Source organism: Rhinopithecus bieti, unplaced genomic scaffold, assembly GCF_001698545.2.
Source record: "Rhinopithecus bieti isolate Rb0 unplaced genomic scaffold, ASM169854v2 scaffold_10315, whole genome shotgun sequence".
Classification (NCBI taxonomy): domain Eukaryota; kingdom Metazoa; phylum Chordata; class Mammalia; order Primates; family Cercopithecidae; genus Rhinopithecus; species Rhinopithecus bieti.
In genome coordinates, this window is record NW_016806560.1 from 1,171,628 (window position 1) to 1,189,819 (window position 18,192).

The 18,192-nt window shown below is 38.6% G+C and overlaps 1 protein-coding gene across 1 annotated transcript in view; it reads left to right on the forward strand.

The window, feature by feature from the left end:
* EPHA4 (EPH receptor A4) overlaps positions 1-18,192 on the forward strand; it is a 156,386-nt gene that overhangs the window by 132,446 nt on the left and 5,748 nt on the right. The window contains 6 exon segments of the mRNA XM_017876829.1: positions 3,050-3,111; positions 3,567-3,776; positions 5,910-6,059; positions 9,497-9,690; positions 13,007-13,162; positions 13,499-14,420. Of these exon segments, the coding sequence (XP_017732318.1) occupies positions 3,050-3,111; positions 3,567-3,776; positions 5,910-6,059; positions 9,497-9,690; positions 13,007-13,162; positions 13,499-13,613 (887 nt within the window). The 3' untranslated portion in view covers positions 13,614-14,420.

The following is an 18,192-nucleotide window of genomic DNA, read 5'->3' on the forward strand; positions in this document are numbered from 1 at the left end:
GGGATCTTTGTATTAAAGTCCCACTGCGCCTCTAAAACGCGTAGCTATTACAGCTGTAACTGTTATAAACGACTGGATGCATTTGCATAATGCAGTTGTCACTGAATTAAAATGATTTAAAATTTCTACTGGAGAAGCTATTCCCTTCCCCCACCCCTCTCCTCCCCACTGCATCCCTGCCTAGTGGAGGGAAGGAGACTCCTCTATCCAAGAGCCCAGCCCAGGCCTATTTTATAAGCCCCTCTGCTTATGGAGACATTCGTATTTATTTCTCTTGTAGAGCTCATAAAGGTTCTGACAAATGGATCCTTTTAATAAACAGAAAAAGGAATGCAGAAAAATTGTGAAGATGGTGCCAAGAGTCCGACTAGGGAGGTGTGAGGGTGAAAGGGTAGAGTGGAAGCGTGTGAATTCATTACCAGCAGTTACTTGAGTAACTTTTGAAATTGGCAGGAGGACCATAAATTCTCCGCATGACCCTTGCTTTTGGATCCTCTCCTGTAGTCTCCACAGCTCCAGAGGGATCCGGTGAAATGCAAGGAGGTGTTAATGCACAGCCATGAGAGGCTGCCCTTTCTCATTAGTTGACAAAGTATCTTTTGATTGAGGCAGGTTGATTAAAACTCATTTAGGCACATTTGTTCTGTCAGAAGACTATGGTCACAAGCTGAACTCGGTGGCTAGCGCCTGGAATCCCAGCTACTCAAGAGGCTGAGGCAGGAGGATCCCTTGAGCCCAGAGTTCAAGGCTGCAGTGAGCTGTGATCATGTCACTGCACTCTAGCTTGGGCCACAGAGCCAGACCCTGTCTCTTAAAAAAAAAAAAAAAAAAAAAAAATTTCTTTTTTTTTTTTTAAGTAGAAAACCGTGGTCACACATGTAGAGGGTAAATGAATCTGAGAACTAAGCATTTCCTATTTATATTGATAGAGGATTGGCAAGCACAAAAAGCTGGCAAAGAGAAAAGACTTAAAAGTGGTTTTATTCACCTTTGGTCTGCACCAAGATTCCCACTTTTTCTACCAGCCTTCTTTCCTCACTTGAAAATAACATGTCCATGGTACTATTTTCTAATACAAAAGTGTTTGCCTCTGAGTGATTTCTTAGACACAGAAATCAAGAAGTATCACAAATTGATATATTGGACTTCATGGAATTAAAAACCCACTCTTCAACACTTTTGCCCCTAAAGTGAAAACTTTCCCCATTCCCTATATGCCAGAAATTATAAGCTGATGGCATCACTGGGTGGAAAATGTATTTCTTTAGAATAATCATGGGTGCTTTTCAGCGGTGAAATATTTCAGCCCATTTTTCTAGACTGAAGTCTAAATAATCAGCAAATGCAGCAATAAAAAGTATGTTTTTTTATTTTATTTTTTATTTTTAGAGTCTCGCTCTGTCACCCAGGCTTGAGTGCAGTGGCATGATCTTGGCTCACTGCAACCTCTGCCTCCTGGGCCCAAGTGATTCTCCTGTCTCAGCCTCCCGAGTAGCTGGGACTACAGGTGCGTGCCACTGCACCCGGCTAATTTTTGTATTTTTAGTAGAGACGGGGTTTCACCACGTTGGCTAGGCTGGTCTCAAACTCCTTGCCTTGAGTGACCCACCTGCCTCAGCCTCCCAAAGTCCTGGAATTATAGGTATGAGCCACCATGCCCTGCCAGTGTGAATATTTTTTGGTGTATCAAACTGATAGTTCATTTTCTCCCAAAGGAATATTTTAGGGACCTGTTTGATCCTTCTCTTAGAAAAAAAAAAAAATTCATGTTTCCCACCCTCCACTCCGCGATAATACCCTTTAGAAAGAAGGAATTTCAGACCTTGAGCTCATTGCCTGTGCAAGAAAGTGAAGAATGATTCTTAAGTCCTGAAGTCCTCAGAAAGAGGACTTCAGTGAAAATCTTGTTTCCACCTCATTCTGCTCAGGGCTTAAAATCATTTTTATTTCTTTGCGGAATGGGGGAAACAAGGATGTTCTAGTACTGAATTTAAATTCCTGTCTCAGATGAAATAATTTACTGAACCTTTCCTTTGACTGTTCTGGGTTTTTGTGTTTGTTTGTTTTTTGAGGTAGGCAGTTTAAGGAATCAGACCAAAGCAAGTTTATTCGTAGCTAGGGAAAGTGAAGAGAAAGGACAGAGCCCCTGAGCTGAGCAAGACAGCGGAGAGAAGTCGCATGCTTATTTGTTTTTTGTTTTTGTTGTTGTTGTTGTTGTTGTTGTTGGAGACAGAGTCTTGGTATCGTTGCCCAGGCTGGAGTGTATTGACGCCATCTTGGCTCACTGCAACCTCCACCTCCCGGGTTCAAGCGATTCTCCTGCTTCAGCCTCCTGAGTAGCGGCATTACAGTCTCCTGCCACCACGCCCAGCTAATTTTTTTTTTTTTTTTTTTTTTTTTTTTTTTTGGTATTTTAGTAGAAACAGGGTTTCACCATGTTGGCCAGGCTGGTCTCAAACTCCTGACCTCAGACGGTCGTCCGGCCTTGGCCTCCCAAAGTGCTGGGATTACAGGCGTGACCTACCGAACCCGGCTGCATGCCTGGTTTTAAGATGTGTCTGGATAAGGAAGGATTCAACATAGCTACTACTCCCTGAAACACGGATTTCTCTAAATAAAGAAAAGAAGTTGATCTGCCTATTGATGTCCTTAGCTTCTTACAAGTGGCTCTTCTGGGGACAAAATAAATTAATTATCCTAAAGATTATTTTTGCATTGAAACAGGCCCTCCCATTTATCATTTTCCCCTTTTGCTTGAGAGAGCAATTATCCATTCATGTTGCTCCCTGGATACGAGAGGCCACTTTAGTTAAAGACCTTGTCAACAAGCCACCCAAAGGGTTAACTATCCAGATGGAATTTAAACCTACTCGTCCTTTTAATATTTCATTCCTAGCTCCCCACAGCTGAGGCATAAGCTTGGCTTGTTTTAATTAAATTAGATCACACAAGACAGGTGTCTTGGCAGTAAAATTGTGCATAGCCCATTTTTATCTCATTAACTGCAGTGCTCATCAAAGGTCTGTGTTTTTCTTTCTGAAAACTCTAGGTAAACCAGTAATGATCATAACAGAGTACATGGAGAATGGCTCCTTGGATGCATTCCTCAGGGTATGTGACGACTTTATATTAAACCCAAGAATGTTGGTATTTGGAAGACTCCTAACAGAGTCCTTGTATTCATTCCGTTCGGTGGTATTCGTGGATTTTTTTTTAAATGGGGCAAAGAAAGAAGAGGAGAAATCGAAAATGATGTGATTTTTAAGGCTATTAAATAATCCATGTTCAACGAGGGTGGTTTTTGATTTATTCCTGTGATGTGGAGCTGTTTGAGCCATAGATTCATTACAGTTGGATAATTTCCATCTGTCACAGGAAGCAAACCCAGCTCCTAGGGTACAGTCTGCTACTGAATTAGTGACTTTGGTCAGAAGGGCCTGGAAATCATGTTGAGTTTCACTGCATACCGGATACAGATATACAAAAAGATTCAAGTAATAAATGCTTGGTGAGAATTAATTTGACCTAATGGTAATGGGATTGTTCCTTACTCCTTTTCTATGCAGAAAAATGATGGCAGATTTACAGTCATTCAGCTGGTGGGCATGCTTCGTGGCATCGGGTCTGGGATGAAGTATTTATCTGATATGAGCTATGTGCATCGTGATCTGGCCGCACGGAACATCCTGGTGAACAGCAACTTGGTCTGCAAAGTGTCTGATTTTGGCATGTCCCGAGTGCTAGAGGATGATCCGGAAGCAGCTTACACTACCAGGGTAAGAAAGATTGGTGACATCTGGGCTTTCACTCTGGTGAAACTGTTCCTCTCTTCTCACTTTGAGATTGAAGCCCTTTGTAATTCTTTTATTTCTTAAGTTTTCTCATGCCTTGAAGCCTCCTCGTATTCCTGCGTCCATTTTTAAACCATGTTTCCAAGAAAAGAGAGATTTCAAAGCTGACCCTAGATGATGACAATATTAACAGCCACAAACTAGAAGCAAAATGAATTATCTTTCCCTCTATGTTTTTTTGGGGGGGCAGTGGGGAGAAAGTGTTAATGAACAATAAGACGGTGTCTTAAATAAAAATGACCTAACTGAGAAGCAAGCATTAAGGATCAGTTTATACAATAAATAATCAATTCCTGAGAAAATCAAGAGGTAGCTTTGCTTATTTATTTTTTTGCACTTGTATTTGCCTGCTGTCTTCCTGCCTCTTTCTTCCTTTTTTTTTTTTTTTTTTTTTTTTTTTTTTTTTTGTTTTAGATTTTGTATTTGCCTTTTTTCTATTCTTTAATATTCTAAATGAGACAAAGCGATGTTTCTAGTTGGTTGGCTACCAAATCTCAGAATGTATATACAGGATTTATAAAACATTTATACCATGCAAGGTTTTCTAGTATCTAATGGCCTTCATTTTACCACTGGTAGATAAGCGGGGATTAAGACACAGTTAAGAGTTTTAAGTACACAGTCAATGGCTGTGCTATCTTAGCTCGACTATCTGAATATAAAATACTAATGGAATAAACACAGAATCATAAAACAGTTATTGGCCATTAACACTGACACTGTTAAAATCAACAGGAAGCTGACAGTTACCAGCCATTTTCCCCTTTTAGCACTCCTCATTTTGCATCTGCAATCCCAAGCAATGGGGGTTTTTTGTTGTTGTTTGGTTGGTGGGCTGGCTGAGCCTTTTATTTTGTGGGGGGGATCAAGGGGTATAGTATTCTATTTCTTTGGCTCCAATTTTGATTCTTATGCTTGTCCTCTTTTGAATTCCAAGTCCATTCATTTAGAAAAGAATACATCTTTGTGAATGTTGAAGATCTTTTGTTTTTTCCCAGAAGTTGGAGAAAGAAAAGTTAAAGGAGGCTTCTAGAATGATACATTTACATAGATAAAACCTTAGACAAATATTTAAGCAGGGGGGAATGCAGTACAAGTGTCCTGTGTGTAACAAGGATGAATGCAATACACTGGGTTTTCAGAGTTCACTGCAATGTATCAAAGCAATTTCCAGTACAATTTATTGTCCTGTTTCATAGCCCTACCTAATAAAGCAAAGAAAACTTTTAAATGATGGCCCTGGGGATACCTCAAGGGTCTGAATTAGACTTGAATTAATTTCCCCAGGTGGAACCCTAGGACATTGAAAACCTGACTGAAAATACCTTAAAAAAAAGCATAAAAAAAAAAAACATTTGGGGAAAAAAAAAAAAAAAAAAGGGCATTTTGAAACTTTTCCTGGGTAATATTCACTTGCTTTACCATTTTACAAGTCTTTTTTTTTTTTTCTTTAATTTAATAACAACTAAAATCCTGTCCTTACTCCATTAAAGTCAGTAATAGCTCTAGTGTCTGGTATTATTTGGCTTTCTGTAAAGGCATATTTATCATATCATCCCCTAGCTATTGAGCATGTTTCTCATGCTGTATAAGGGGAGGTAGACTTGTGTTGGATAGAAATGTTCATATTTAAATTCCTTCATTCATGATTTTTGAAGCAGTATTAAGCATTGCCTTCCTTTGTGCTCCTGGGTGAAAGAATCCAACAAAAAATCAAACAAATGTCAGCTACATATCACTGATACCCCGTGGATAACATGTATTTTGTAAAACCTGAGATTTCTTTTTTTCTAGAATATTGCCTTAAGCAGAGCTCAGATAATAGGTAGGTTTTGAAAACATAATTAGATTACTTAGTCACTTCCCTGTGAGTAAAGAAAACACATGAGAACTGTCTTAACCTGGAAGACTTGTGTTAAAATGAACAAGTGTCTTTTGTTTTGAGAGCTATCTCAAGAATGCTGTTGTCCTGCTTGGCTAGCAGGAACTACATTCAGAATCTAAAATGGCACATCAGTGATGTACTTAAGGAATAACTTACAGCTCAAATGTTCACAGGGTGGCAAGATTCCTATCCGGTGGACTGCGCCAGAAGCAATTGCCTATCGTAAATTCACATCAGCAAGTGATGTATGGAGCTATGGAATCGTTATGTGGGAAGTGATGTCGTACGGGGAGAGGCCCTACTGGGATATGTCCAATCAAGATGTAAGTCTCTATGTTCTGAAATACATTTTTTCACATTGAGATTCAGGAAGTTCTGCATTACTGTATGATGGAGTGAGCACGGGGTTTGAAATGATACATTAAACTCAAATTTCTTAATACAGATATATCTAGCAAGCTAGTTCAACATTATAACCAACGACTATTGATTTCAAGGACAAGAATTAAATGGCCTACATGGTACAGTATGGGAGATAGATACATACACACATAGATGCATAGATAAAAAAATATGGGATGGTATTTTTACTTGGTGAACTTTCAAAGCCAAAGTAAAACAAAATGAAACTGAATTTTAAGAAAATGCAAAGATTATGAAAAAAGTAAATTCCACATAAGATAAAACGGACATGAAAGATTTATTGAAAGAAAACTAGTGAATATTTTAAAGCTGGCATCATTGTAATTAGAGCTCGCCCCTTGAGGACTCTAAAATAAAGCTTCACTCAATGACCCTTGGTAAATTATGCACATCCCTTTAAATGTACCATCTGGACTACTTCGTAAGGGAGTATCCACGATGACTGCAATTTCAGAAAAGGATTCAGTAATGACACTAATAAGATTCCAGAGTAATAGAATTTAATTACAAACATCTCCAGTGAGAAAGAAAGAAAAAAAAAAGTAAAAGAAAACCCTAGATTCAAGGGGTCTCCCTAGAACACATTTTAGCTAATCCTGGAAAAGTTTACGTTAGTTCTGGAAAGATTGGGGATTGAATTAAAATTAAATGGCTACCTATACTTTTTGAACTTGCCTAATTTTTTATGTATGTGGTAGGCCATTATCAGAGAGGGTTTACAAATGCAAGGTATTCAGTTTATCAATTAGAATTATATTTTGGAAACTTCTTTTCAAAAATTATCTTTGTGGTGGAATGTTACCTATCCATCTGCTTTGTCTTACTCCAACAACAGGAAGTTGCGCAGCCTTGACGGTTACAGCCAGGTGCACTTAAGAAATAGCATGCAGGCTGCCATATCAATTAAAGAATGTTTGGAGCAATAGAGAAAATGATGCACTCCGTGTCTGGTGGGGCAAAAAGAATTCTCTATGCTGACCAGCCAGATTAAGGGGAATGGTAGTGTTCACATTATATTATCTGTGAATTATAACGGAAGATTCATAGCAGATGGGAAGAAAGCAGCTAGCCTAAGTCATAGTAATTACAGCCTGGAAAAAGACTATGAAGGTGAATAGCATGTAATCTATTGCTTATATGATTATGCTATGCAGACAGCTTCTAGTAGCTTCTTGTAGCCACGTTTGGATTCAGGTTAGAGACTCTCAGAGGGACAAAGACAAAAAACCTAAATGAACAAATAGTAAATGTAGTTACTGTAATTATTTGATACTTAGGCTTTATTTTTCTTTCATTGAAGTCATGACCAAGTGTTCGTAAGAACAGAGAATCTAAAGATGTCAGTTTTTCCACCCTAAATATGTTCAGATCTGTAATTCTGGCAGTTTCTATATACATATATATTAAAACAGTTCTTTTGTTTTGAACTTTCAGTTCTCTGGCTTTATCCATGAAAAGGCATCTGAAGCCATTTCTTGCTCACAAATAATATTGATATATTATTTGTCTCTGTGTTGGATTCTATGTAGAACAGGAATCAATAGGAAGTGTATCTGGAGAATTACTTTGATGTGTAGAATTAATTTGGCGTATGGTAAATGGAGTGAAAGTAACTGTTGAAAATATGTCAAACTTAGCAAGTTTTTTGTTTGGTTTAATCCTCTGCCCCCCAAAATATTTAGCAGTAAACTGAGAAAATATGCTTTGCTAACCTATGAGCCATCTTCCAAGCTGGCAGTGTAGGGAGCTTATGAAAGAGCATTAATCAGTCTGAGGGGTTATAACAATTTATGTTCCCCTGGCATCAGCCCAATGTTGCTTTCATTCTCCTCAATTCCGTGCAAAATGTTCTCATCAAGTCTAGAGTCAACACCGTGCACCTGGAAAGATAAAAGAAACCCAGGTGATCAAACTGATGTAGTGTAAGTGCTAGAAACAAATAGAATAAGGTTCAATAAGACAGCATAGAGAAGTCTGCTTTACAAAGAAAAGTAGGTGATACTGATACATGATATTGGCAAAATACATAGGAGAAAAAGGATCAGAGGGCTCAATACATCATAAGATGATTTGTTAAACTGAAACAGTGCTCTTATTAAGAAGACCACAGTCATACTAATCCAAAGACACTGGACCCAACAGACTGTTTTCTGTCAAAGGCCAATTTCTGAGCAGTCAATGGACCCACCACAGGGTGAGTTATTTGCCTGGCAGCTTTCATGTTGATAGAAAGAAAAATAAATGGAGTGATTTAAAGCACATAAAATTTTTAGACTCCCAAATAAATAAAAGCACCTCCAGAATCTCAGAGGATATCCATAAACAAAGATAATGAGTAGCCAAAAAACTGTGAAGTAATTCTCTATAAATTTGGTATGTCCTACCATGTTACTTTATTGGAATGTATACCCCAAAGTAGGGGGAGGATGTGAGAGAAAAGTCTATAAGAAAATAATTTAATGCCTGTGAAGACAGATGAGAAAAATTAGAATTAGCAAAGAGACTGTTGAATGAGTTATTGATGACTTACTAGGCAAGTAGACTGTGCTGGACACTTTGGATGGTCTTGGCCAATAAGACAATTATCATCTACCATTGTAACTTCCTTCCTTAGATGTGAGAGGGTCTCCTTCAAAATGTAAATGCCCCAAAAGAAGGAATTTTTAAAATTGTTTTTTACTTTTTTAAAAAAATTCTACTTACTAACACCTTTAACAGGGTCGACTGACAGCCAACTGAGACCAAGAAAGAAATTCAGAATTGGTGTCTAGGGGTAAAGTAATCCAAAAGAAAAAATGGCTGGGCATCTGGACTTGGACTCTGGTGTTGACCCACTAGCTGTCTATGTAAGAGGACGGGGGCTTAAAAGGATGCAAAGAAAATTCCATTTTGGAGACAGCTATTAATTGCTTCCCAAGGGAGGTCTTTAGCACTATGTCAGAGTCTCTTTTGCTAAGAGTGTTTAGGTGTGCTAATGTTGAAGAGCAGAATGGAGCGGGGCAGGGGACTGGAGGCAGGGGGCAGGGCCATGTGATCTCTGAGGGCCATCACCAAAACTGACACCACATTGTGGACCTGATTGGGCTCTAACCACTTGGGAACATTGATGATTGATGCATCTTCCCTTTAGAGTACACCTCACAGCAACAGCTGGCTTCCCTCTCCTGTTGCCAGTGATACTCAGGTCTAGCTTTGGCTCATGTGAAGGAGTTGGAGCTGTTCCCAGGCTCCAGCTTGCTGGCAGCTTCATGCACAAGAAACATGCCAGTCAGAAGGGTGAACCTTGAACAGCAGCTTTGCCTGGCAGCTTAACGTATGATCCTGTTGTCTTCCATAGGTGATTAAAGCCATTGAGGAAGGCTATCGGTTACCCCCTCCAATGGACTGCCCCATTGCACTCCACCAGCTGATGCTAGACTGCTGGCAGAAGGAGAGAAGCGACAGGCCTAAATTTGGGCAGATTGTCAACATGTTGGACAAACTCATCCGCAACCCCAACAGCTTGAAGAGGACAGGGACGGAGAGCTCCAGGTCAGCCATGCTTACTTAATAGTGATGTATGAAAGAACACGTTACAGGAGGCAGGCAAGTGGTGACTCACTTAAATTCCTGCCTCTTCATCAGAGGCCACTTCATGGCTCTCTGCAAACTGGGTGGCTTCTTTCTCAATTAGTACAGTATTTAAGGTAGTTCTGTTCAGCATTTTGAATAACCTAATACCTGTCAGCCATCAAATAGTTATAAGGAAAAAGCTTTAAAAAGTAATAATAGCAAAGAAATAACTGAAGTGCCTGTTTTAGGATGCCAGACCTGAAATTTAGGAATAGGGATGAAATTTACTTTTAGAAGACATTCAGATCAGCTATATTTTGAAATGGGGCAGAAACATTGTAATAGTAAGAAATAAAGATTAGCAGACAGGTCTCTAAGCACAGCAATTTTAAGTTGACTTATAAAGTGTTCGTTGTAAGAAAGAGATTCATTCGTTTTCAGTTCTTCTGGTTTCCCTTTTCTGAGTCTTTCAGAGTAGGAGGAAACAGGGCCAAGATAGGAAATGATTGAGTTACAAAGCACACAGATGAATGTTTGGGAATGATTTTAAAGACCAAAATGATTGGACCACCTAAAAGAGGTACTTATCTTCTTGGAATGAGCAAAATGAAGAAGCATATCAGTCTGTAGAGAACATAAAGATACTGTAAGTCCTACAAGTTCAGTGAGAACTTTCTATATGGAGAATGGACTTTACTGGTATAAGGTTCAGGATATCTACATATTAATCGTCTCTTCTGAAAGGGTGTCGACCATCTTTATCAGTTAAATAATTTTAGAATACAGGCATGATAGACCAGGTGACTCAGGCCTGCGAGAGGTGAGACACTCACTCATCTCCAAGTCTGGGCTCCTCACAGGCTTCTGGTTCATCATGATCCTGTGTTAAAAATAGGACATTTTCTCCCACAGTATTTAAGCCCTTCTAATCTTTGCAGGCCCTGTGGTGTTCTCCTCTCATCTTTCTCCTGAAAACTTAGACTAAAGATCCTAGAAGAGAAGGAGTACACATTACATGAAAAAAAAAAAAAGAGAACTGTTGAATAGATAGTAGAGATACCCGATATTCTCCTCCAGGTTTTCAAATCCCTGTCATTAGCCACGACACAAAATCCTCAATGGTCTAGCTCTTTTCAAATAAAACTGAAAAGGATTGAGTTAACATTTCACCTCTGCCACTTGGTCACTATGTGAACTAAAAAATAAAAAAAGTCTCCTAGTATTGTGAGGCTATTTCTTGTTCTTCTGTTCTCCAAGAGGGTGAAGTAGATGACTATAAGGCCTCCTTTCCAGATCTAGCTGACTTCTCTTCTGCCTTTTAGATTTTCAGCACCAGAGCCCATGTATTTTTTCTGAGGGTCCATTCAAGGCCAGTTTTTTGGTGTTTGGTACTTCTTCTGTTAGCATAAGTCATTCAACCACTATTACCACATAGCATCTGCTTTGCCCCAAGGTACAAAACAAGTTGAGGTATTAGATACACTATTATCAGTTCTAAATTCTTTTCACTGATGGTACTTAAATAGCTTTGAAGCTTATTATGGCTTACCTATAATGAGACATAGTATAACATGGTATGTGACTCAGCACAAAATTAGGCTAATGTCATGGTGTGCCACCAAGAGCACAAAGCCTTCTAGAACAAGCTTAAGAACAACCCTTAAAGTTATTGACATTGAGTGAAGATATTTTCATTGTAAGGTCATTTTGACCTTGTCGCTGCTCAGAGCCTACGTCTTCCTCATTAATGCTTTTGACTTAAAGTCAGAAGTAAATGCAAACTATTGGCTTTTGTCTAATAACAAATATTATTGCCTTATAGCCATACTCAATTAAATGTCCAAAATTCTATGAGGTAACATTTGTTATTGACTCAAAATTAAAAGAATAATTACATCTTGATTATTCTTGCTATAAACATTTACAGAATTGTACTTAGAAAATCAAATTTATATTGAAATAATGGACACAAAAGAAAGTTTACAATGACAAGGTATTATTTGGACATGAAACTGATTGATAAAACACGTCTTTGTTAAAATATTTATATAAAAAAATACAAATCAAATCGATTTAGATGAAAATTAAAATGTAAAAAATCGAACTGGATTAATTCTGCTATGTAGAAAATTAAAGCATTATATTGACTTAATTTTGTTTTTACAAGGAAAGGGTTTTTTGGCTGAAAATTTAGTAGTAATGATATAATTCTGATTTAAATGTTTGTACTTAAATATAGTATCACATTGAAAATCAGGTGAAAGTGTTACGATCAAACACATTCTGTAATTTTAGGGAAAACAGAGTTCAAAACTATGACTTAACAAGTAGCAGTATTTTTCTACAGGTTATTATAGTAAAGGTAGCATAAAATACCCCCATGAAGCCCTACTCTGATTATTAAGCAATTGGATGATGAGGATGACTAACTATAATTCTCTTAATAGTTTTTATTAGTAAATGATTTTTTATGTGTCAATATCATTAGGAAAGGTAGAATTCCTACCTGTAATTGCTTGTGACAGTGACCTAATAGAAAACACCTGGCCTAAGAAATGAGTAAACTAATAAATAAGTTAATAAGAAGTGCTTTGAATTTGTTGAAATCATTATTCAGGAACCCCAGCAAGGGAATACGAGAAGCACATTCCGCAATCCAAACAGTGATCAAAGTGGCCATTCTTCTGCCAGCCTTGGCACTCGTGCTGGTCAGGCATGGGTTGATTAAAGAGGGGATTAACTCCCTGCTGTCCCAAGTTTGTTTGAATGCCCCAAGTCTGCCTGCAGACCTGGCTGGAAGCATGCTGGACTTGAATTCTTGCTGTTTTCTCTGCTTCCATCCAGTCTGGCAGGTTGCAAGCTCGCAGTTTTCCTTACTCATACTTCACTAGGGTTTCCATAGTTGCTAAACGAAAGTCTGTAATATTCAGTGCTGGCAGAGATTGGACTCTTTCTGCAAAGACTGAACAGGTTTCAGCCATGAGGGCTCTCCTAGTCTTCACGCCAGGCTTGGGTGTTAAAAGACCTGCTATGAGCATGAATGCCCTCAGAGGGCCACATAAAACAAGCGCAGGAAATAGAATTAAGAACAAATAGGATGATTGATACGTGCTTTAGCAGCTTTGTGAAATTAAGAGCAAAATATCGCATGGTTACATTTAACAACAGTTGTTCCATTTAAAACCTTCTCTTAGCTTTTTGATTCTCCTTGCCTAATTTGAGGCAATCAGATTTCAGAGTCTTCTTGTCTCACTGGTAGCTCCATTCTGCTTATATTTTCTTGTTCTGTTTCTAGACCTAACACTGCCTTGTTGGATCCAAGCTCCCCTGAATTCTCTGCTGTGGTATCAGTGGGCGATTGGCTCCAGGCCATTAAAATGGACCGGTATAAGGATAACTTCACAGCTGCTGGTTATACCACACTAGAGGCTGTGGTGCACGTGAACCAGGAGTAAGTACTCAACGATGTAACACGAAAGGGTAAATCTAGATTTAATAGTATTTTCTTTTTCTTTGCTTTGAGCTGCATAATCATCCTACTCATTTAAAAAACAAAAACAAAAACAAACTGGAATGCCTCTCGTTTTGATTGAATGTAATTTTACACAGCCTCTATAAAGTAGCTACATTGTTGCATTAAATTGCTTAATGAAACATTTTAATACACCTGCCTTGTTGTGCTGTATTAATTGTGGCTGATTCAAATGTGTGTCTGCATGAAGCCCTAGAAAAGAGACTGTCAGCCCCCATGACTTTTTCTGCCCCTCTTTTGTCGCCCTATGTACAGGGACCTGGCAAGAATTGGTATCACAGCCATCACGCACCAGAATAAGATTTTGAGCAGCGTCCAGGCAATGCGAACCCAAATGCAGCAGATGCACGGCAGAATGGTTCCTGTCTGAGCCAGTACTGAATAAACTCAAAACTCTTGAAATTAGTTTACCTCATCCATGCACTTTAATTGAAGAACTGCACTTTTTTTACTTCGTCTTCGCCCTCTGAAATTAAAGAAATTTAAAAAAATGTCTGCAGCGTTGCTTGGTGTACAGATTGCTGAACCTGCGGGGCTTACAGAAATGACTGCCGGTCAGTTGAATTAGACCTGGAACAAATCGTTTCTCAGAAGTACTTTTCTGTTCATCACCAGTCTGTAAAATACATGTACCTATAGAAATAGAACACTGCCTCCGAGTTTTGATGCTGTATTTGCTGCCGGACACTGAGCTTCTGAGACATCCCTGATTCTCTCTCCATTTGGAATTACAACCATTGTGTTTTGTTTGTGGCATAAATTACAGTCGTCTCTCTTTCACTGGAATGAAGACCATGCCCAGGAACATTTTTTAAGGACTCAGCTTGGCTTTTAGGGCTTGGTTCATACCATGGGGGAAAAAAAATCCTAGGAGAAAGCGACATGGCTCATTCGTGTTGCCTCTTCAGTGCTCAAGCCACCTGGTGAATTCCTATGACACAGGGGGCTGGAAAGAAAGGGAAAGTGGATTTAAAATATATATATACAAAAAACCAAGCTCCATAATCCCTAAGTGGACAAATGAGGTCTGTTTCTTTGGGCCTGAGGCTGTGCCATATAAAGTCTTATTTTAGGACTCTACAAACTTGTCCTATCTTATGGATAGTGGGCTGTGACAATCTGGAATAGAGAACGTTCACACTTCGCTCCTTTAAAGGAGCGACCCCAGATCTGCAAGGTAAGTCCAAAACCAAGAATGAATTTTCTCCAGTGAAAACTTCTTTCGTGTTTTAAACTTGATGTCATTCGAAATACTGAAAACAGAAAATACTCTCTCACGTCTCTAAGGTTGTGCCGATGTTTTTCGGGATTTCAGTCCTTTTTTGACAGTGAAAGAGGAGACCAAACACAGTATGGTTTCCCTGCTATTCTTCCGGGGAGAAGTGACATATGAACCAGATGAGGTCAGGCTCTGAGGGATGGTCCTAGACACTCGCTGGCTGTTGGCTGTGTGCTTTCCATCACAAAGGGCTCCTGCTGTCCTTTGGTGCCATTCATTCATGGCACACATGTTTATTGAGTATCTTCTGGGCACCAGGCAGCAAGCACAGGAGTCTTTCTCTCTCCTTTGGAGAGTTTACCTCAATGGAGAAGTACTGGGGAGACTTTTCCATTAGCCTCATTTTCTGTCCTGCTCCAGGAAACTCTGTCCCCAAACAGGGCCAAAGAGGATTTACCAAGATGCCAGTGGTAAGACTTGGAACTCGCCTTGGCTTCCTCATGATCAGAAAGTTGACCTACTGAAAAATGCACCACGCATCATAAACCTATTAGCTTTCAATGCTTCTATTTTTACATCCCGGCATTGAGTTTGTTCATTCCTAGAAGCAAAGGACATAACTTTGGACTGGACACATTTTAACTTTTTTTTTTTTTTTTTTTGAGTTATTTCATTTTTATCACTTTTAAACAAGAGTTGCTGATTTTAACGACCTTTTTTTCCCCTTGGTTGTATCCTGAAAGCTATTTCTTATAGAGCAAGGAATGTTAAATTTGATGCTGTCAAATCATGACAGTTTAGTAAAAACCTTTTTTGCAACATTAGTTGTAAAAGCTTTTCTGTTCAGAAGGAATGTGAAATTTGTTTTTAAAACTACTCCAACAATTTTTGTTTTATCACCACTTTTGTAAAAATCTAGGAGTTCTGGATATTCATGTTAAAAGCTGAAAAATATAGGACTTTTTTGTTTTGTTTTGTTTTGTTTTTTTTGCTTGGTTGGTAAAAAAAAAATAATAATAATAATAATAATAATATTATTATTTAAGACAGAGTCTCACTGTGTTGCCCAGGCTGGAGTGCAGTGGTGCAGTCTTGGCTCACTGCAACGTTGGCCTCCTGGGTTCAAACAATTCTGCCTCAGCCTCCTGAGTAGCTGGGATTACAGGCACCCACCACCCACGCCTGGCTAATTTTTGTATTTTTGGTAGAAACAGGGTTTCACCACATTGACCCAGCTGGTCTCGAACTCTTGACCTCAGACAGTCCACCTGCCTCGGCCTCCCAGAGCATNGAAAAATATAGGACTTTTTTGTTTTGTTTTGTTTTGTTTTTTTTGCTTGGTTGGTAAAGAAAAAATAATAATAATAATAATAATAATATTATTATTTAAGACAGAGTCTCACTGTGTTGCCCAGGCTGGAGTGCAGTGGTGCAGTCTTGGCTCACTGCAACGTTGGCCTCCTGGGTTCAAACAATTCTGCCTCAGCCTCCTGAGTAGCTGGGATTACAGGCACCCACCACCCACGCCTGGCTAATTTTGTATTTTGGTAGAAACAGGGTTTCACCACATTGACCCAGCTGGTCTCGAACTCTTGACCTCAGACAGTCCACCTGCCTCGGCCTCCCAGAGCATCAGCCACTGCTCCCAGCTGGCATTATATTTTAACTACAACAGAATGTTACCTTGCATACATGGAATAATTAAAAGTTTTTTTTTTTTTTTGTCTTAAAGTCAACAACTTAAGACAAGGTGTTTTCTAAACACTGAACATATTAAAAGCAGACCATTTCAAAAGAGAGCAAGTCCATTCTGAAATAGCCTAACAAATTAACATTATAGACTATGCTGGTGTTGCTTTGTTCCTGCTCAGCAGGTATTTCTGTAAATGAAGTAATCAGGGAAGGATCAAAAGAGAGGTGAAGTATGAAATCTTATTTTATTCAAAGGTTGCCTTCTGAATCTTAAAAATTTCAACATATGCATATATTAGAGTCAAGGCCAATGCAAAGGCCAAGAAAGGACTTTCCAAGTGCCTTAAATAATATCCAGCAACAGTAAAAGTGTTAACTCTCTGCACTGCCTCCATGAAGTTTTAGAAGAGAAATGTGAGAACAATAGGAATGATGCATTGTTTCCCAGGGCGCAGAGCCAGACTCTGGCATCTGGACAGCTATGGATTCTGAAGCCAACTGAAATGTTGACACTAGGAAATTCGCTCCACTTTTCTTTATAACTCAGTTCCTCCACCTGGAAATTAGAGAGATAATGATACCTTAATAATAACACCTTTCCTAATGCATGGTGGTGTTGCAAGTGTGTATGAAATATTCTTAAGTGAAACGCGGTGAATTCCACAGAAGAAAGGTGTACTTCTTCCTCCAACATTGTCCAAGTATTATTCATCTGTCTTTCACTTGTGACCCCAATTGTTTTATTACAACATGCCAGAGTGGGGTGAAATGAAGTTCAGTGGTAGGGGGGTCATGCAGTGAAGCTTCTTCACTTAAATGGATTTATGAGAGTTTGAAGGTAAATACATATTTATACAATGGTGGTAGACCTTTCAAGTTATGCTGGCAGGATAAACAGGCATTATTTAGCCTTGACATTTATAAAATTATTGTTTTGTAATGGGAAAGACAGTGATACACGCAAGTAAAATTCTGTTGCAATGAAAAGAACTGGATGGTAAAGATATTTGGATGTCGTCACGACTGACTCAAAGGAACAAGCGTTTGTTTATTTAGTCACAATGAATTATCTTTAACTCATGACCCTATGTAGACCACATGCTTTGGTCTCTGTTTAAGAAATTTCCCATGTTAAAGGGGTTGCCTGAATTCAATGGTGAGGAGAAGGCTCATTTCACTCAACTCTTATCCTGGCATTAAGTAGATTCAAGTCTTCACATTCCCGTACGTCTCACTTCAAATGTCCAATCATTTTTGCATACACACAAGTCCCCAAATTGTCCACTTAATATTACAAATATGTTTAAGTAATATCTATTGATATCCAGATGTTAAGTGGAGAAGGAATTGGCAGACTGAAAGGCAACACGTGTTTATGAGACCATTCTTTCTCCTCTAAGAATTTATAGTAGCAAAAGAAACCATCACCAACCTTGTGTGGCCATAGGATGTGGAATACACTCTAGAGTTTTAAGATCATATTCATGTTCTCCTCATACTTCAAATACCTGCCTACCTGATGAAATCTCTGCACATTCAGGTTTCAAAAACTACATTTGATGGACTTGACTGATTTCCAGAGAGGAAATAATTAGAAAGTAGATTTGATGACTTTTCTGTCATTTTTACATAATTGTCAAAATGAACAGCCTTAGTGGCTAACAAATGGCTTCTTCAAGATGTGGGTAGTAATACCCTAACCCACATTTATAATTTTAAATTGCTTAAATAAAATTTGTTTCTGGATAACTTATGAGCAAACTTTCTTTCCTTCCTTCCTTCTTTCCTTCCTTCCTTCCTTCCTTCCTTCCTTCCTTCCTTCCTTCCCTCCCTACCTCCCTCCCTCCCTCCCTCCTTTCTTCTTTTCTTTCTTTCTTTTTCTTTCTTTCTTTCTTTCTTTCTTTCTTTCTTTCTTTCTTTCTCTTTCTTTCTCTCTCTCTCTTTCTTTTTTCTTCTTTCTTTCTTTCTTTCTTTCTTTCTTTCTTTCTTTCTTTTCTTTCTTTCTTTCTTTCTTTTCTTTCTTTCTTTCTTTCTTTCT